Source organism: Hyperolius riggenbachi, chromosome 11, assembly GCF_040937935.1.
Source record: "Hyperolius riggenbachi isolate aHypRig1 chromosome 11, aHypRig1.pri, whole genome shotgun sequence".
Classification (NCBI taxonomy): domain Eukaryota; kingdom Metazoa; phylum Chordata; class Amphibia; order Anura; family Hyperoliidae; genus Hyperolius; species Hyperolius riggenbachi.
In genome coordinates this window covers 39,744,044-39,765,642 of record NC_090656.1, presented here as the reverse complement: position 1 = coordinate 39,765,642, position 21,599 = coordinate 39,744,044, and the positions used below count along the sequence as shown (strand labels likewise).

Below are 21,599 nucleotides of genomic sequence, written 5' to 3'. Positions count from 1 at the left end.
CTAGGGATGTAAATTCCTCTTCAACCACCGATATAAAGGTCTTTAGGCTAGGATTCATAGAGTGGGGTGGAAAGAAAGAGGACATGTTAAATAAATCTGATAATGATGGCAAACAGGCCGGGGATTGCGGCAGAGCTACTGCCGCACCCTCAGATTGTGAAGCCTGTGACCCCTCAGACTCACTCTGGAGGCTCTCCAGGACTTCCAACGCTTTCAGGTCCTCATCAGTCAACTCCCCATCCAAAGAAATCAGTATGGGTTCTGCGCTTAGTAATCAGGGACTGTAACAGAATGCATCTTCCGAAAAAATGTAAATCCGTGATTAAGTCAAAAAGATTTGCTTTGTAAAACGGACAAAATCCCAGACCCTTTGACAATAAGGAGACTACTGGGTCAGGTAAAATAGAACTAGTCAAGTTCACGACCTGCAAATCCTGGTCCCCAGAAAAGCCATCTACTTTTTTGATATCGCCCCCTGGTTTCTGGTCTGGTCTAAAAAAACAATTGTAACGATGAGGAGGCCGACGAACCACCCGACGCTGAATAACCGTCCGAGACGTCGTCTTCTGGATTGACTCTGACATTGTTCATGTGCCTTTTTATCCTTCTTAGCACCAGTAGGTCTTCTTGCACATAATTGTTTTTCTAATAGTTTTTTTCTAGTGTTGCTACTTATAGGGCTAGTGTTGCCAGAGCTTGAGCTTTGGGACCCGACTGATGCCGAAGGATCCACAGAAGAATCCGATTCCAAAGTAACTGGCACCTGTGGATTCTTCGGGTTCTTATTAGGTTTAGGTCTACGGGGATTTGGCCGTCTAATCCCCCACCTATAAGCAGCGCCTATTTTATAAGCTGTGCAATCTTTCAGAACTTTCTGATCACGCTGGATCACAAAGTTTTTGTTAAATTTACTAACATGAATTTCAAGCTCACTATTGCGCTTTTTAAAGAAAGGGTATGTAAGGCATGCATTAGCGCCGCTCCTTCACATTAAAGAGAACCTGTAACAAAAAAAAAGTTCCCCTGGGGGGTACTCGCCTCGGGAAGGGGGGGGGGAAGCCTCAGGGTCCCAATGAGGCTTCCCCCACCCCTGTAGCTGCAGGCAGTCCAGCGCTGGCTCCCCCGAAGTGTCCCGGAATCCTCCCTCGACAAGGCTGACACGCACTGATAAAAGCTGAATTATTTACCTTCCCTGGCTCCAGCGGGGGCGCTGTTGCGGCTCTCAGCACGGAGATAGGCGAAAATAGCCGATCTCTGTCGGGTCCGCTCTACTGCGCAGGCACAGGAGATTTGCGCAGGCGCAGTAGAGCGGCCTGACAGCGATCGGCTATTTCCGCCTATCTCCGAGCGGAGAGCCGATACTGCGCCTGCGCTGGGAAGATAAATATTTATATCCTGCTGTTCGGGGAGCTTTATCGCCGCCACCGCGGGACCGAGGAGGACGGGGAAGCCTCAATAGGATCCGGAGGCTTCCCCCACCCGAAGTGAATACCCCCCAGGGGAGGTTTTTTTTGTTACAGGTTTTCTTTAAGGTGCGCTGCTTTAGCAGTGTAGCTTAATGAATCAAGCCCAATGTTTCTAGTCTGTCTGTGGTGACTTTATTTTAGTGTGTGTACAGACCTTTAACCGTGCGCCCAATTATAGCTGGGTTCTTTTCCAGCAAACAATAAAATGTCTACCTGGAGGTTCCTGGTATGAGAGCATTACCTGTCCATTAAAAAGTAATTTGGAGAAATGCAGAATATTTTCTCCCAATGAGCAGCAGGGGTAATGAACGCTAGGATAAGGGAGGAGCGAGAAAGTGGCGGACGCACGCACAATGCACCGTCCATCACACAACCACAAGCCGCAGTCAGTGTTGTGTCACAGTAATATTTCTTCTCCCCTGGCTGGGAGTCACAATAAAAATGGCTGCAGAATTTCTGGTGGCGTTGGTGTGGCAGTCTGCAGACAGGAGGTGAGGGGTCAGGGACGCTGGGAAGCAGACAGGCCTGTAATTCTCGTCTCAGATGTTCAGTGGCTGCAAGCAGATAAGGGCTGATAACACATGAGCAGCTGTTCCCAAATATACCACCAATCCCCCCTCCCCATGGCTGATCACTCCTGCAGCTACTGTTATGTACTTATTATTATTATGCATTTCAGGCAGTAAAAAGCTTGCCACGGCGACCAATTTCATATGGTAGAAGATCCTTGCTGAAATGCAAAGTGGTGGACCAGGTAAATTATCAATATTGGGTAAATGCTGATAGTTTTCATGAGCTAGTGGGGACTGGACAGCATATGCCTAGCTCATGGCCAATTTAGGGAGGAGATCCATGTAAACAGAGAGAGAAGACAGACAGACTCCATGCAAACAGTGAGGAGAGAGACTCCATGCAAAGAGTGAGAGAGAGAGAGAGATGAGAGACAGGCTTCATGCAAACAGAGAGTGAGGAGAGAGATTCCATGCAAACATGGAGAGAGAGGAGAGACAGACACCACGTAAACAGAGAGAAGAGAGACATACTCCATGCAAAGAGAGGAGAGACCGACTTTATGCGAACAGAGGGAGGAAAGACAGACTCCATGTAAAACAGAGAGAGAGAGATGAGAGACAGGCTTCATGCAAACAGAGAGTGAGGAGAGAGAGTCCATGCAAACATGGAGAGAAAGGAGAGACAGACACCACGTAAACAGAGAGAAGAGAGACATACTCCATGCAAAGAGAGGAGAGACATACTTCATGCGAACAGAGATAGGAAAGACAGACTCCATGCGAACAGAGAGATGAGAGACAGACTCCATGTAAACAGAGAGTGAGGAGAGACAAACTCCATGCAAACACACAGAGAGAGAGAGAGAGAGGAGAGACAGAGTCCTTTCAGACAGAGAAAGGAGAGACAGACTCCATGCAAACAGAGATAGAGGGAGGAGAGATGGACTTGCAAAAGGAAAGTGAGGAGAGAGATTTCATGCAAACATGGAGAGAGAGAAGAGACAGACACCACATAAACAGAGAGAGGAGAGACATACTCCATGCAAACAGAGAGAGGAGAGACCGGCTCCATGCAGACCGAGAGAAGAGAGACAGACTCCATGCAAACAGAGCGGAAAGGAGAGATGGACTCTGATCCAGTTAATGAGTGGAGGAGGAGCTTGGACGGCAGGCTCCTGAAGTCTGCATATGAAAGCCTGTCAGTTGCTGGCGGTCTACAAGCAGCAGTGGAGGTGACAAGTCAGTGATTGTCAGTGGCAGAGGCAGAGAATTTACACTAGTGAAACTAACCACGTCCCCTCCAAACTCCTCCCCCTTCAGCTTTCCTTTAAAATCAGGTGAGCTCCGCACTACATAGGGGAACATTTATGAAGGCCCTCATCAGTCAGAGAACATCAGTGATCAAAGTGGACAATTTTTCACAAATTGTCTATTAGCAGCAAAAGCTTGTAACCACCACCAGGGTCATATTAGACCATAGTGAGGACTGCATCTGGGACTTGGCATAGCGGGTGAGAGCACACAACTGCTATGTCCTGACTGTCACTCTGCAACCATTTCATCACTCCCTCTCTATATAATCTCATATGACTCAATAGGCAAGGCCAGCTGGCTAGACTCTATAAACTTGTGTAGCTGTTGTGACATGATGAGATAGACTTATGTATGTACAGTGCCAAACATACAAATATGCTGTGGTGCTATTCTTCTAAAGGGGCCCATATACTGGTCGATTTCAGCCATCAATTGATTCTATGGAATCGATCGATCAGAAATCGATTGTATCAAATCGATCGATTTGTGGCAGATTTCGATCGATTTGATCTATCTGACAGTATGGAAAATCTAGGTCGATCTGCTGCCAGCATAGAGCTGCATTGGATCTAATGGTGCAATAATGCATTTAGTTTTCCAATAGATTTAATTCTAAAATCTATTGGAAATCTGTTCCTAATGTGTGGCACACATCAGATAGATTCCTGTCAGATTCAACTTGACAGATATCTATCTGATGGTCGAATCTGCTGCAAATCTATAAGTGTATGGCCACCTTTACTCTGCCTGAAAGATTTAATATTCAGATATGCAACTGATAGAATTACAGCCATAAAACTCTTTCCTGGTAGAAAACTGGGCTTCTGAGAGCAGCGGGATAGATAAGAAAAGGTCAATAGTTCATATATTTTAGCACTCAGACACATAACTGAGACTGTGTCACTGAGTTTAGACAAAACAATGAATCTACTTTTAAAGTTTTTAAACCTAACACAAAACTGTGGGCTATCCAAAAGTAATTTTTAGGAGGAGGATGATAGACACCAGTGTTTATCTCTCCAGTTTACCTTTACTGAAGTTTTACTTTAACCTTTAAAAGACAATGAAGGGTCCAAAGTGGGTCCCTCAGGCCCAGGGCCCCTGGTGTTATTCCTACCAAACGCCCCTCTCCTTATTCTGGCTGACAGTTTTTTGTAATTTATTTCTATTGTTTTCATAGAGCCTGTATGACAGCCAAGATAATGCTGGAACTGGTCTCGAGTTTGAAGAGGAATTATAAGGCCTAAAAGGAGCTCATTGTCTGATAAGCCATAGAGGGGACGACGGGGGAATATTCTGCAAACTTTCCTCCAATGTAGAGTCAGCTGAATACGGGAGTGCTGAGCGATACAAATAATCAGAATAATGACTGGAAACTGGTGGACAGTTTGTCTTACAGGACAGACAGGAGATGCCAGCTGACGGATGATTGTGTCTGGCAGTCAGCTTGCATTGTGCAAGAATCGGCCCACACCGCAACCACCGCTAGCCGGATATAACCGCCAATGGCCGTACTGGGCACCGTCCGGGAGTGACTGGACAGCGGCCATGGTGTTCGCGTGTCCAGAGATGACACCAATCGCACAAAACATAAGCGCTCCTCATCCTCCCGCAGCTGTACTCCAGGGGATGCAGCATTCAGCTTCTCCTAATAAAACGGGTGATAGGTTAGAGTCTCTCCAGCATTCCGTGATCTGAACCAGCTGCAGAGACTCATATGAGCTGAAAATAGGCAGAAGCTGAAGATTTGCAGAATGTTGCATGTGCAGAGTCTTAGGGCAGAGGGACCGCTGCTGTGTCCGGGCACATCGTTTACCGCAGAGATCTGCTGCGTCCCGCATTGAGATGTGTTTATCATTGACTTCGCCAGTGCCGCAGTTTACCGAGTCTTCCATGATGCGTTCGTGAATTCATGTTCCCCTAGGCGCTCAAAACATGAAAACAAATCGACTGGAAACGATGCCAAGCGCTTTTCTGCTCAGTTTTTGAGCATGCCAAAACAGGCTGCCGGCAGTCACCTGTGTGCACCGGCCTTCACGTACTGTGTGGTCTTCACGTAGCGTGCGGTCTTCACATGGCGTGCGGTCTTCAAGTAGCGTGCGTTCTTCACGTAGCGTGCGTTCTCGCAGCGTGCGTTCTTCTCACAGCGTGCGATCTTCACGTATCGTGCGGTCTTCACGTAGCGTGCAGTCTTCACGTAGCGTGCAGTCTTCACGTAGCGTGCAGTCTTCACGTAGCGTGCAGTCTTCACGTAGCGTGCAGTCTTCACGTAGCGTGCAGTCTTCACGTAGCGTGCAGTCTTCACGTAGCGTGCAGTCTTCACGTAGCGTGCAGTCTTCACGTAGCGTGCAGTCTTCACGTAGCGTGCAGTCTTCACGTAGCGTGCAGTCTTCACGTAGCGTGCAGTCTTCCCGTAGCGTGCAGTCTTCCCGTAGCGTGCAGTCTTCCCGTAGCGTGCAGTCTTCCCGTAGCGTGCAGTCTTCCCGTAGCGTGCAGTCTTCCCGTAGCGTGCAGTCTTCCCGTAGCGTGCAGTCTTCCCGTAGCGTGCAGTCTTCATGTAGTGTGCAGTCTTCATGTAGCGTGCAGTCTTCATGTAGTGTGCAGTCTTCCCATAGCGTACAGTCTTCATGTAGCGTGTAGCCTTCTAGTATTGTGCAGCCTTCCCATAACGTGCAGTTTTCATGTGGTGTGCGGTCTTCACATAGCATGCAGTCTTCCCGTAGCGTGCGGTCTTCCCATAGCGTGCAGTCTTCCCATAGCGTGCAGTCTTCCCATAGCGTGCAGTCTTCCCATAGCGTGCAGTCTTCCCATAGCGTGCAGTCTTCCCATAGCGTGCAGTCTTCCCATAGCGTGCAGTCTTCCCATAGCGTGCAGTCTTCCCATAGCGTGCAGTCTTCCTATAGCGTGCAGTCTTCCCATAGCGTGCAGTCTTCATGTAGTGTGCCGTCTTCCCATAGCGTAGTCTTCATGTAGTGTGCCGTCTTCCCAAAGCGTGTAGTCTTCATGTAGCGTGCGGTCTTCCACTATTGTGCAGCCTTCCCATAGCGTGCAGTCTTCATGTAGTGTGTGGTCTTCAAATAGCATGCAGTCTTCACGTAGTGTGCGGTCTTCCCATAGCATGCAGTCTTTATGTAGTGTGCGGTCTTCCAGTATTGTGCAGCCTTCCCATAGCGTGCAGTCTTCATGTAGCGTGCGGTCTTCATGTAGCGTGCGGTCTTCATGTAGCGTGCGGTCTTCATGTAGCGTGCGGTCTTCATGTAGCGTGCGGTCTTCCAGTATTGTGCAGCCTTCCCATAGCGTGCAGTCTTCATGTAGTGTGCGGTCTTCCAGTATTGTGCAGCCCTCCCATAGCATGCAGTCTTCACGTAGTGTGCGGTCTTCCCATAGCATGCAGTCTTTATGTAGTGTGCGGTCTTCCAGTATTGTGCAGCCTTCCCATAGCGTGCAGTCTTCATGTAGCGTGCGGTCTTCATGTAGCGTGCGGTCTTCATGTAGCGTGCGGTCTTCATGTAGCGTGCAGTCTTCCAGTATTGTGCAGCCTTCCCATAGCGTGCAGTCTTCATGTAGCGTGCAGTCTTCATGTAGCGTGCGGTCTTCCAGTATTGTGCAGCCCTCCCATAGCATGCAGTCTTCATGTAGCATGCACTCATTACGTAGTGTGCGCCGTGCGTTTTAGTTGCCAATCTGCCAGTCAACTAACTGGTGACTATGCAACACAAACCAATGATAACCGCACATGTGGGTGACACATGGTGTGATTACAATGCTCACATCTCGCAGACCTGATCCCCAGGGGGAGCTCGTACAGATGCACCCCTCGATGCATGCGATAGGCAGGGGAGGAGCCTCAGGAGGGAACAGCTTCTGGTAGGCAGGTAAGGAATGGGACAATGTGCTTGTGGTCATTGCCGGATCAGGTGCGTCAGATCTTTAAAGGGCAACTACCGAGAAAATATGTAAACTGTAAAATACATACGTGCCAGGTGTACATTTGTCTCAGCGTAAAATGCACTTTATTTAAGAGAGCCCCTATCCAGATGGATAGAGGCTCTCCGCCCACAATTGTTCCTCGATCCATCTGGCCAATTCTGCAAGTGTTGTTGGCGCTGTTGTAAACGAAAGATCGTGTAAACGATTATTTACACAATTGTGGCAAAGCCCGCAAAAGTCAGTGGGGATCGGAACGATCCTACATGATTTAATCAAGCATGGCGGTTATTCAAAATCGATTGATCACAGTGGGTGGCGTGTGTCATGAAACATCAATGAACACATTTTCTTTGAGCGTTGTTGCGCGATATCGTAAAAAATAGTTTTGTTGTGAAAAATCGTTCCATAAAAGAAAAAAAAAACAAAAACGGGCCTTTATAGTAGCTGGTAAAAATCTGACAGATCTCCTTATGGAGGATTTTCGGTATTTTTTTAGTCTTTCAGAAGCATTCTCTGGAAAGGAATAGTATAATGGTGCTGGAAAGCCAATGCCCTCCTGTACACATTATACTGGCAGTTGGAGCGCGCCACTGCCATCCAGGGATCGCTTTGGATAATAAAGGAATTCCTGAGACTCCCCCATGAGGAAATGGATTAGTCTAAAATGTGTCATAACAGCCACATTTATACTATCTACTGTAAGTGACAGGAACATTAGGGGAAAAAAGTACTATGTATTTAATCTCGGAAAAGGCAGACCGGGTGTTATGACTTTTTTGTCAACTAATCCAAGATGGATGGCTGGGGTAAAAAGATGTTACCTGCACTCGGCTCAACTTGGGACAGCGCTGCTAAAAGCGAATTAACTCTATGCTGGAAAAGTTTAACCCTTTGCTAGGCTGAAATATGATGCATTTGTTGTGTAAAATGTGAATGCGTCACACATATGACATCTGGCGGGTTTTTAAGCCGTCTATCGGCTCCTGTTGGATCAGGTTTCTGCAATATGTGCGCATACACCCATCCCTATATGTGTTTCGCCTGTTTGATTACTCATAGATTGCCATATATGTTGGGGCCCGTTTCTACTAAGAGCAAATTCGTAACACGGATAGTCAAATTGAAACTGTAGCCAATGCATGTCAACGGAGTCATTTCCATTGAATGCGAATTTGCCATTGTGGTGAAATGCAGAAAAAATATGGATTTATGCATTTATTTCCCACACAAGGATTGATAGACACATCCGGATTTCTGCATTAAAGTGACACTGAAGCGAAAAAAAAAATATGATATACTGAATTGGTTGTGTACTATGAATAGATACTAGAAGATTAGCAACAAAGAAAATATTCTCATATTTTTATTTTCAGGTATATAGTGTTTTTTCTAACATTGCATCATTCTCTAATATGTGCAGAATACACAACACTCACAATTCAAAATGATTCTTTCAGAGCAGTCTGTGAACTAATGACCTCTCCTCTGGCAGAGAAAAAGTAAATAGTTCAGGAACAGTTGAGATAATAAAAGTCAGAAAACAGCCCTCTCCACGACTTTGAAAGTCGTAGAGCTTAATGGCTTTTTTGCAGAGATAACAACTGGAGTTTCTTACTTCTTCCTGTACTGGAAACAATTAGACTGATGTATCTGATCTTAATGTTTTATTTCTTAGTTGTACTACACATACAAATCATAATAACATAATTTTTTTTTCGCTTCAGTTTCTCTTTAAGATAACCTACCTGAGGTTTACGTCAGCCCCTCGTAGCCCGGGAGGTCCTCCGGCATCCTCCTGGTCACTTCCTTCCTCCCGCTAGCATTTCCGGTAATGCGGTGAGTTCGGCTGAAGTCGCGCATCCGCGCCCTCGCCGGGTCATCACGTCGGTGGCCCTAAGCCTCCTGCACATGCAAAGTTCAGTCTTTAGCGAACCATGCATGTGCAGGCTTACCGCGACCGGTATAATGACACGCCAGGGACAAGCACACGCCACTTCACCCGAACTCACCGCATTACCGGAGCTGCCAGCGGGAGGAATGCCGGAGGACCTCCCGAGCTATGGGGGGCGTTGGAGGAAGACCCAGGTAAGTCCAGATTTCTTTTCTTTTTTTTTTTTTTTTAGCCACGGCTCGCGGTCCCTTTAACATTCACGGAAACTATGCGGACAACCGCATCCAGAAAAAACGGATGCAGATTGTCAGTGGGAACAGGCCCTTACTGCAACTGAATAATTTTTGGTCAACATCTGTATTGAAGAGTAACCAAGCAGCTCGGGTGACCCAAACCACTAGGAAAGTATAGAGGGCTAAAGGAGACCAAAGAGCCCTCCTACTAAAAAGCAATGCTTGGTGTGATTTGCCTTCACCAAGCATCTGTATTGAATAAACCGATCAAACCCAAAATGACCTGAGCTTTAATTGATTTGTGTGACTGGTTCTAATGTCGCCAGATTCCTCGGTTAGTTCATGTTGCGGAGCCTGGATTGCAATCGATGCTCTGGGAATCACTGTGCTAGTCACAGCTCACAGAAAGGGGTTACGGCAGTTAGTCTTCCTTCCAGAGCCTCCACTGAAGAAAACACGGAGGGGAATGTATACACAAGTGACATTCTGTCTGTCTGATGCATGCGGCACACCATGACCTGATATGACCCGTTACACGTCACCTTATGTAGGAGGAAGTGTGAGAACACCCCCCAGCAGGAGTGAAGTGAGGACACGGTGCGTCAGTGTATAGCGTGTGAGGGCCGGGCGGAGCAGCATGGAGGTATGCGCTGCAGGTGCAGACTGTGCAGGGTGTCACAGGCCTCACTACAGGAAAATCCACTCATATAGAAACCAACAACATCAGCTCAGTCTCGTACCAGGACAGAGCAAGGACATGGTGACAGAGCAGGGACATGGTGACAGCAGGGACATGGTGACAGGGCAGGGACATGGTGACAGAGCAGGGACATGGTGACAGGGCAGGGACATGGGGACAGGGCAGGGACATGGGGACAGGGCAGGGACATGGGGACAGGGCAGGGACATGGGGACAGGGCAGGGACATGGGGACAGGGCAGGGACATGGGGACAGGGCAGGGACATGGGGACAGGGCAGGGACATGGGGACAGGGGAGGGACATGGGGACAGAGCAGGGACATGGGGACAGAGCAGGGACATGGGGACAGAGCAGGGACATGGGGACAGAGCAGGGACATAGGGACAGAGCAGGGACATGGGGACAGAGCAGGGACATGGGGACAGAGCAGGGACATGGGGACAGGGATAATCTCTAGGTGCTGGTCCCCTGTGCAATTCACTTTTTCTCCTGAGTTTTCTCCTAGGAGATATCTTCACACCTTGTCAATAAAATGCCTTTTAACTTGTAAATGACTGCCTCACGGCAACCGGCATGAGCGCGGCGGCAGCCCCAGGAACGCCTAAAGGCAATTGGCGTGCAGTCCTGGGGGCGTGATTTGCAGGAGATCGCATGCGCATCTTCACTTGAATCTCCCAGCGGCGATCATCGCTAGGAGACTGTTAGATGGGGAAACCGCCGTCTATTTACTCTGTACAGCGCTGCGATCTACGGCAGTGCTGTACTGGGGATAGCCGTGTGACACCGCTGTCCTCCTGGGTGGCAGGAAAGTGATCCGCTGTCATAGGCCGACAGCCGATTGTGCTGATTGGCTGTTGGGAGGAGGGAAGGAAGGCTGGGTGGGGGGAATTGCAATATTTATAAAAAAAAAAAACACAATTAAATATTTATGAATAAAATAAACAAACCTCCTGGGAGCAATCATAGCCCACCAACAGAAAGCTCTGTTGGTGGGCAGAAAGGGTGGGGTGGGGGGGGGGGAGGGTAGTTGAGGAGAATCACTAGTGTGCCAAGATGTAGTTAAACCATCAGCAAGGCAGAAAATTCTTTGAATAATTTTAACAGTACTTTTTTTTTTTTTTTTACAAATCCTGCAATAAATCTGCAGTGTGCCTACTTCTTTTCATGGAAGCAGACATATTGTTAACATCCTGTGTTTAACCATTTAGCTGCTCTGCCATGCCATCCTACTGCGCAGGTGCAGACTGCACTCGCACGGGCGGCTTCATTCTACTGCGCAGGTGCAGACTGCACTCACACATGCACAGGCGGCTTCATTCTACCGTGCAGGTGCAGACTGCACTCACACATGCACGGGCGGCTCCATGCTACTGCGCAGGTGCAGACTGCACTCACACATGCACGGGCGCCTTCATTCTACTGCGCAGGTGCAGACCTCACTCACACATGCACGGGCGGCTTCATTCTACTGCGCAGGTGCAGACCTCACTCACACATGCACGGGCGGCTTCATTCTACTGCGCAGGTGCAGACTGCACTCACACATGCACGGGCGGCTCCATGCTACTGCGCAGGTGCAGACCTCACTCACACATGCACGGGCGGCTTCATTCTACTGCGCAGGTGCAGACTGCACTCACATGCACGTGCGCCTTCATTCTACTGCGCAGGTGCAGACTGCACACACACATGCACGGGCGGCTTCATTCTACTGCGCAGGTGCAGACTGCACTCACACATGCACGGGCGGCTTCATGCTACTGCGCAGGACTGCGCAGGTGCAGACTGTACTCACACATGCACGGGGGGCTTCATGCTACTGCGCAGGTGCAGACTGCACTCACACATGCACGGGGGGCTTCATGCTACTGCGCAGGTGCAGACTGCACTCACGCATGCGCAGTACAGCGGCACAGCCAGGAGAAACATTTAACAATTTTGTGAAATATGTTTAGAGGGACCCAGCGCTAGGAAAAAAAAGTGTACAAAGCAAATTTTCACAACAATCATATTGAGTAGAGTAAATTATAAGTGTTTACTTTTATTTCTCACTTTTCAAATTCAAGCTGTGAAGGCGCGGACCATACTGACGCCTGCACCGTCCTCATACACAACCGAGAGGGTCTTGCCAGCAGCAGGGGGCTGGATAAAGACATGGGGAGCCCGGGGACCATCCCGAGGGTTCCCACTACTTGGGTAAGTATCTTATTTTTTTCTTGAGCTGACAGGTTTGCTTCGAAGCTCTGCAGGGTTAGTCAGCATTATGAAACCAGTGGAAGCATGAAAAGAACGAAGAAATAAACAATAATTCATCAAACTTCATTAGAGAAGGACATGTGAAAAAAGCATGTGTGAAAGAATTAGTGGAACGCTCCTCACCTGCCAAGCAAATGTCGTGATTTACGATATCAAAGCTGAACGGCAGCCAAGGATTATTGTTTTGTGTTTAGTGCAGAGAAGGATTAGAAACCTGATCATGTTTTTAATGCCGTCGGAGTTCACACTGGAAGATTTCTCTCGGTTTATGTCCTGCTGGGGGCGTCATCAGGGCAGGTGGCCTGAGGACAGAGGAACCAGCAGCCTCACATGCATTTTACTAGCGCAGTATAAGATCCTTTGTTAGGGTCGGTTCACGCTTGTTTAAAAAACGTATCCGTGGCTCTGCTTTTTGACCCGGATCAAAACTGGAGTCAAGGAAACTAATGATTAAAGAGACCTTGTACTGAAAAAAAGTCCCCTGGGGGGTACTTACCTCAGGAGAGGGAAGCCCCGGGGTCCCAATGAGGCTTACCCCTCCCCTGTAGCTGCAGGCAATCCAGCGCTGGCTCCCCCGAAGTCTCCGGCAATCCTGGCTCGATAAACCTGACAAGCTAGATTTATTTACCTTCCCTGGCTCCAGCGGGTGGCGCTGTTGCGCAGGAGACTTGCGCCTGCTCAGTAGAGCAGCCCAACAGCGATCGGCTATTTCCACCTATGTCTGAGCGGAGAGCCGATACTGCGCCTGCGCTGGAGACGGGAAGATAAACATTTACATCCCCGCTGTTCAGAGGGGCACAGCGAGACGGACACAGGAGGACGGGGGTAGCCTCAATTGGATCCGGAGGCTTCCCCCTCCTGAGGTGAGTACCCCCCAGGGGAACTTTTTCTCACTACAGGTTTTCTTTAAAATAGCACCCGTCTCCACACACTTTAAAAAAACGGATACGCGGGATCCGTTTTGAAAAACTGACAGGAGAGTCCGGATTTCCAGGTTTTTCACGGACCCTGGATACACGGAGGGGTAGTAAAAGGCTACACAAAAACTGATCTCCCTCTACACACATTTGCACACAAAGCAGAGGCAAAAACAGATTGCCTACTGCCTGCTCCTCCCCTCAACATCAGCTCTTATCCAACAGAAACACACATGAAGAAAGGACATACGCTTAAACGGACAGGAAACACATTCTACAAAAGGACAACTTTTTGAGAAACTGATCCATTTGAAAGGATCCGATTTGCAACTGGACAAGTGTGGACTGAGCCTTAGGGTTTAGGCTGATTACACACTGTACAAGAAAACATTTAGCAAAACTGAACAGATTGGCACGGATGTGTGAACGGATCTGCTCACATCAGTCCATGCGAAATGGATCTGTTCGGTTTGTTCCGATGAGCAGTGCATGATTTTTTCCTATTGGCCGGATGAAGCGGGTGCCAATGGAATCATTAGGAGAACAGACAGTGTCCATTCTCACTAGGCTAGTTGCTGCATACGCTTCGCAAGTTACTCATCTTACGCCGAGAGCATTGCAGTCCTCCGCCAGTTCTGGCATTGCTGGTCAGTTCTTAGACAAGGAAGAGGTGCCAGTATACAGATCCCGGCAGAAGCATCAGGCTCCCATTGGTTTGCAACAGACCAATGGGAATCCTTTCTCACCAGGAGCAAAACGTAGGCAGTTAAAATTAAAGTAGGCAGTTAAAGAGAACCCGAGGTGGGTTTGAAGAATATTATCTGCATACAGAGGCTGGATCTGCCTATACAGCCCAGTCTCTGTTGCTATCCCAAACCCCCCTAGGGTCCCCCTGCACTCTGCAATCCCTCATAAATCACAGCCACGCTGCTGACAAACAGCTTGTCAGAGCTGGCTGTGTTTATCTCTATAGTGTCAGTCTGCTGCTCTCCCCGCCTCCTGCAGAACTCCAGTCCCCGCCTGCATCCCTTCCCTCCCTGCTGATTGGAGGGAAGGGGGCAGGGACCGGAGCTATACAGGAGGCGGGGGAGCAGCTGAGACTGACACTACAGATGTAAACACAGCCTCACAGCACGGCTGTGATTTATGAGGGATTGCAGAGTGCAGGGGGACCTTAGTGGGGTTTGGGATAGCAACAGAGGCTGGGCTGTATAGGCAGATCCAGCCTCTGTATGCAGATAACATTCTTTAAACACACCTCAGGTTCACTTTAAAATCTGACAGAACCGACAGATTCTCCTCATGGGGGATGCTGAGGGTTTTCTTTGGTTTTCAACAGCATTTCCTAAACAGCAATTGCAAAGGCTAACTGACAAAACAGTGTGCAAGCAAGTAGGAAAGCCGGCTGGTATCTTACTATTTTGCAAAGCAAAAAGGTAGACCGCTACACTTACGTGTGTACACAGATGGGAGCAGGGAGATCAATGCCAAAAGTCCATAAATATCCAAGGAAGTCCCGCTACACCAAGAGGTAGGGTGATGTAGAAAAAATACTTTATTGTAAATCCATCTTAATCCATTACCAGTGTACAAGTAAAAAGCTCACGCGTATCGGAGCAATGTGTGGCTCCTTAAACATAGCTATGATTAAGGAGCCACACATTGCTCCGATACGTGTGAGCTTTTTACTTGTACACTGGTAATGGATTAAGATGGATTTACAATAAAGTATTTTTTCTACTTCACCCTACCTCTTGGTGTAGCGGGACTTCCTTGGATATTTATTATCTTACTATTTTGGCAGTTAATCTTCCTGGGGGTAACCCAGCCGCGCAGGAGGTTTTCTCAGGCCCTGCTGGGCCGATTTTCATAATTTATTTTTTTTTTGCTGCACGCAGCTAGCACTTTGCTAGCTGCGTAAGCACACCGATCGCCACTGCCCCGCGCTCGATCGCCGCAATCCGCCGCGCCGCCCCCCCCCCCCCAGACCCCGTGCGCTGCCTGGCCAATCAGTGCCAGGCAGCGCTGAGGGCTGGATCGGGACTCCCAATGACGTCACGACGTCGCTGACGTCATCCTGCCCCGTCGCCATGGCGACGGGGGAAGCCCTCCAGGAAATCCCGTTATTTGAACAGGATTTCCTGATCGGTGTTCGCCGAAGGCGATCGAAGCAGGCGGGGGGATGCCGCTGCACAGCAGCTATCATGTAGCGAGCCCTGGGCTCGCTACATGATTTAAAAAAAAAAAAAAAAAGGAATGCTGCGCTGCCTCCTGGCGGAATTTAATAGACCGCCAGGAGGGTTAAACTGCTGTTCAGGAAATGCCGTTGAAAACAAAGCAAACCCTGAGAATCCTCCATGAGGAGATGGACTGGCCCAAAACGGGTTGGTTCTGTCAGATCTTAGCTGCCTACTTTTTTCGCTACATGAGCTACATGATTGATTTGTGACACCTTCAGGCACGTGGCTCAGATTTGTGAAAACTACCAGTATTCTCCATGAGGTGAATGGGTTCTGCAAATTGGTTACTGAGAACAAGCCAATCACATACTGTATATCAGCCTGCTGGGCTTAGTCAGCTCCACACAGCCTGAATAGAGTGTTGTAGGCCTGTAGTGGGTGCCCAGTCAGTGTAACCAGGGGGGGGGGGGTCATCCATCAAGCAGCTATGAGGGGGTTTCTGCTGACAGCCACATCCTCCCTGTGAGAGAAGGGCCTCTATCACTCTCCACACATCTAGGAAAGGGCCTTGTCTCTCTGAGCCATACTGCCGCCTGCTTCCTGTGACTGTCTGTTGCTGAGCCCCTTTCCCTCGCTGCCCTGACACCAGCGCAGGATTTATAGAGCTGCCAATCAGCAGCAGCCTCCTTCTCTGGGTGCACAGGACAGCACAGGCCGCAACTATCGGCAGGAATTCTACTGTGAGGAGGGAGTGCAGATCGGAAGAGACGCGGGCGAGGAAAGAGGGACGAGGGGGCTTCAGAACCACAGATATAGGTCAGAGCCTACAGACATGAATGGATGTGTGCTGAGTCCACAGGAAACCGTCTCACATTGATACTGCTACTAATAATGCTGCAGGGCTGCAATCAAAAATTTCTAGGCCCCACACTGGGAAAACCTACTGCAAACCCCCCCCCCGGTGAACTCCCTATGTTTAAGGTGATCGCTAGTGATCCGCAAAGCACGGACATACAGGTAATCTTATGGGCTTGCTGTCACTGCAGTGCTTGAGCAGCGCTTGTGAATTGTGAGAATCGCAAATGCACTACGGTCAACATTTTCTGAGCAATTGCGATTTTCAATCACTAAAACGAGAATGGCAAAGCACAAACATGGCAAAATCACAAAAAATCTACATGCAAAATCGGCCGGCCTAGGTGAACACAGCCACACTCACTGACAGTCTTATACATTCTGTGACAGGCTAGCAGCTGGGGCCAATGTGTGTGGCATTGTTTGCCAGGCCCCCGACTCACTCGGGCCCCATACTGCAGTACCATCTGTGATGCCCTGAAGGCGGATCTGTAATGGTGCCCATCAGACACGGCGGGGGAGCGGTAGTAGAAAGATGCCCATAGCGTTGCACTGTATCGAATAGTTCAATAGATTTCATTGGGGACATCCATTGAAAATCTGTGTGTGTGTGTGTGTGTGTGTGTGTGTGTGTGTGGGGGGGGGAATTCTTTCTGATGAGATTCAGGTCAGAGAGAGATCTATGTACGTATGGCCAGCATTCTCTTGGACACTAAGATATGCGGTTTCCTGACCGTCATCACCAGCTGCCAGGAAAAGCAGAGTGTTCAGGGACACTGGCTGAAGCACACATGGGCCGAAGCATGCACAGGTCAGCACCGATGGGCCACACTATACATGGGCCGAAGCACACCGCCAGCATGTTCCGGGCTACATAAGCTGTTCATGGGGGGATATACAGAAGGCTGTTCACTGAGACATTTCTGTACTTCCCAGCAAAACAAACAGTCTCTTCCATCACCAACCCCAGTCTTAGCAGCAGACTTTCTTGCTGGGTCACCTCATTCTAGCCAGATCCAGAAAGGTAGGTTGACCCAGCAAGAATGTGCACAAAGAAATTCTGCTAACATGATTGGGTGGACTGGACCCTCTCATACTGCTAGTTTTCAGATAGGTTGTAGTAAATTACACCCACACCATCTGACCAATCACAACGCTTTGTGCTGTAGAGGGTGCTGTGATTGGAGAACCCCTAAAGTTCTCCAATCACTTTCTTATTGGCTCACCTCAGCCATACTAGTCCTTACTTCTCACAATCACAGCAACGTCTACAACTTGAAGCATTCTTATTGGCTAAATAGTGTGAGCGTATTATTACTACAACATACACGAAACCTAGCAGTTCCAAGAGAGTGCTGTCCACCCAATCACGTTAGTGGAATTTCCCTATGGACTTTTTCATTGGCTCACCTCAGCGGTACTAGCTCCAAGTTCTCCAATCACAGCAAGGTCTAACAAAGAAATCTAATTGGCTGAATAGTGTGGGCATATTATTACTACAACCTATGCGAAACCTAGCAGTTCCAGAGCGTGCTGTCCTCCCAATCAAGTTAGTGGAATTTCCCTATGGACTGTTTTATTGGCTCACTTCAGCCGTACTAGTCCCCACTTCTCCGACTTGAAGCATTCTTATTGGCTGAATAGTGTGGACGTATTATTACTACAACCTATGTGAAACCTAGCAGTTCCAGGGCGAGCTGTCCACCCAATCACGTTAGTGGAATTTCCCTATGGACTTTCTTGCTGGGTCACCACGGTGGCTCCGCAGGCTTCAGGCACAAGTGACATTTACATCATCCAACGAACAGGTTTTAAAAATGAATACAAACAAATATAATTGCTTCCTAAGCACTATTACACAACTCCATTTTTTAGAATGGTTGCTTTGGCGATTGTGGTCCTTTGTACACGTCGCTGCTTGTGAGCTGGCGACTGCAGAGAAAGGATGATGAGCGGCAAACCAGCCCACAGCAGGGGGAGTGACAGAGATCAATAGCAATCGTTTGGCGTTTCGCTGTCATTACAGATCCTGAAGCCACATCACAGGACGGCCATGCTATAATCTTCACACGGGACAATCATGAACAATCATCTATACTGACAGGCCTTAAAGCGATCAGCAGACCCCTGGCAAACTCTTCAGTGAACCCATAATTTAATGACCAAATTGATAACTGATTGGAGGGAAGGCCAAACAATGGACACTCCAATATAACGGCTCCTCTGTCTGATGCTTTGTTCTCTGCATATTAGAAATATAAGAGTGAACAGAGGCGCCAGAAGGTACTAAAAAGTTTAAAATTCCTTAGGAGGTGGTGGTGGATTCGCCTCCTTGAAGTAGACAAGATACTGTCAGCTTTTTAACAACAACAGGTTTACGTATATACTCCAGACAACCATGCAACGCGTTTCGCAGGTATATTCCTGCTTCCTCAGGCAATAACTAATAGGAGTAGCAGTACAGTCTCAAGGTCACGATAAGCGCCTCACAGAGGCACACTAAATAGAACATTATTAACATAGAACTGAGTCTTCTATTATTCATTTAAGCTTAAGACACACATTTTGAGACTGGGTTCTAAACAGCAGCCATGACAGTCTGATGCAAAATCTGCTTCTTTCAACTGAAAAACAAACAGGAGTAATGAACCTTTGAACTTTTCAGCTCTAAAATGTTAACAACAGTCTTTCTTTAGCCAGATAAGAGTTTTGGCTTCTATTAAAAACTTTTCAAGGCATTGGGGTGTATTGCACAAGCTGTTCATTTAACTCATTTGCATAGATAACAGTTCTGGTTTTTTTAACATTTGCAGTGAAGGAAAACAGAAAGAGACAATTTCCTAGTAGGGCTAGTGTTATATGTACATACGCTTATTTTATGATGCATGTCAGTTCAGGTACACTTTAAAAATAGATACAACAATCATTTCTTTCTGATCTGGCTAGCAGAAGAATTCACTTCTGATCAACAGACAATGCGTAGGTAGGAAGGTTAGCTTTAGTTGTAGATAGAGGGGGTTAGTGTTAGGTGTAGATTGACAGAGGATAGTGTTGAACGTAGGTAGGGGGAGGTTAAAGATAGGCGTAGATAGGCAGAGGATAGTGTTAGGAGTAGGTAGGGAAGAGTTAGTGTTAGGTGTAGATAGATGGGGTTAGGCCTAGGTAGAGAAGGGTTATTGTGAAGTGTAGGTAGGGAGAGGCTAGTGTTAGGCATAGGTAGGGAAAGGTTAGTGTTAGGAGTAGGTAGGGTGGTTAGTGTTAAATGTAGTTAGAGGGGGTTAATGTTAGGCCTAGGTAGAGAAAGGTTAGTGTTAGGAGTAGGTAGGGAAGAGTTAGTGTTAGGTGTAGATAGATGGGGTTAGTGTTAGGCCTAGGTAGAGAAGGGTTAATGTGAAGTGTAGGTAGGGATGTTAGTGTTAGGTGTAGGTAAGGAGAGGCTAGTGTTAGGCATAGGTAGGGAAAGGTTAGTGTTAGGAGTCGGTAGGGGAAGGATAATATTAGGCATAGGAAGGGAGAGTATAGTGTAAAGTGTAGGTAGGGTGGTTAGTGTTAAGTGTAGTTAGAAGGGGTTAGTGTTAGGCCTAGGTAGAGAGGGTATAATGTTAGGTGTAGGTAGAGAGGGGATAATGTTACGTGTAGATAGAGGGTGTTAGTGTTAAGTGTAGTCAGGGAAAGGATAATATTAGGCCGAGGTAGGGAGAGGATAGTGTTAGGTGTAGGAAGGGAAGCGTTAGTGTTAGGAGTAGGCAGGGGAGGATTAGTGTTAGGTGTAGATAGGGAGAGGATATTGTTTGAAGGTAAAGAAGAGTGTCAAGCATGGGTAGGGAGAGGATAGGGAGAGGATAGTGTTAGGAGAAGGTAGGGAGAGGACAGTGTTAGGAGAAGGTAGGGAGAGGACAGTGTTAGGAGAAGGTAGGGAGAGTATAGTGTTAGGAGAAGGTAGGGAGAGGATAGTGTTAGGAGAAGGTAGGGAGAGGATAGTGTTAGGAGAAGGTAGGGAGAGGATAGTGTTAGGAGAAGGTAGGGAGAGGATAGTGTTAGGAGAAGGTAGGGAGAGGATAGTGTTAGGAGAAGGTAGGGAGAGGACAGTGTTAGGAGAAGGTAGGGAGAGGATAGTGTTAGGAGGAGGTAGGGAGAGGACAGTGTTAGGTGTATGTAGGGAGAGGATAGTGTTAGGAGAAGGTAGGGAGAGGACAGTGTTAGGTGTAGGCAGGGTGGTTACTGTTAGTTTTTTATTTAGCGAGGGTTAGTGTTAGGCCTAGGTAGGGAAGGGTAGTGTTAGGCGTAGGTAGGGAGGTTAGTGTAAGGTGTAGATAGAGGGGGTTAGTGTTAGGTGTGTGTAGATAGGGAAAGGATAGTATTAGGTCTAGGTAGGGAGAGAATAGTGTTAGGTGTAAGTAGGGTGGGTAGAGTTAGGTGAAGATAGAGGCGGTTAGTGTTATGTGTAGGTAGGGAGGGAATAGTGTTGGGTGTAGGCAGGGTGGTTAGTGTTAGGTGAAGCTAGAGGGTGTTGGTGTTAGGGCACAGCAAGGTCAAACACTCCACAGTACTGTCCAGTTTATTTAACACTGACAGATTGGAATCTCTACTGAATACAGCTGCAATCTATGGAATAATATGGGTGTTCCTGCATTGAGGTGTAGTTTAATGAGAAAGATGAAATGGTTATGCAGCTGAAAGCTCCGATGTTGGCTCCCGCTCTAGTAAATCATGATCTCTAGATTAGGCCAAGGTTGAACAGATGTTTTGGAAGCACAGTTTAGCCTGAGCAATGTTTGCCCCTCACCTGGTTTGACGGCATTCATGACGGCACGCGAGGACTTCAGCACAGCCTCATAGATGGCCTTCTGGTCAGGAGTGAATTTCCCATTGGCTGGGAAGGAGCAGGTGATGTCCGAGCTGTAGCAGTAATATTCTCCTCCCATGTCAAACAGGCTGTGGAGAGAAAACGCAAACGTCACATGATGCATTAACATTACAGAGAATTGTACTTCTGGGTATCTCGGCAACTGCAGTGAGCAAGCACCATGTGACTCAATGAAGTGACATCCCCTGAGGATACTAGATTCTATGGGACACTCCCACTGCAACACCAGCGTTCCCGGGACAGGACATTATCCGCATGAAGTTTGTATGTTACATCAGTTCCCTCCTAAATCCTAAAAACCTATTGAAAAAGTACCAAAAATTGCTCTGGTGTACCCTCTCAAGCCACTTATGTGGAATGCTTCATTTTTCACTGTGAAAGCCATTTTTCACTTGTTCTGCTCTCAGCTGTTAGTAACATGGGAGTGATGGCGAGAGCGATACAGGGCACCATATAGAGAAAGAATCCCTATAGATG

General features: G+C 47.9%; 1 protein-coding gene across 1 annotated transcript in view; it reads right to left on the bottom strand.

Annotated features, from left to right (window-relative positions):
• PEPD (peptidase D) overlaps positions 1 to 21,599 on the bottom strand; it is a 419,775-nt gene that overhangs the window by 30,508 nt on the left and 367,668 nt on the right. The window contains exon 12 of the mRNA XM_068260589.1: positions 21,042 to 21,190. Within this exon, the coding sequence (XP_068116690.1) occupies positions 21,042 to 21,190 (149 nt within the window). The remainder of the gene's footprint in view (positions 1 to 21,041; positions 21,191 to 21,599) is intronic.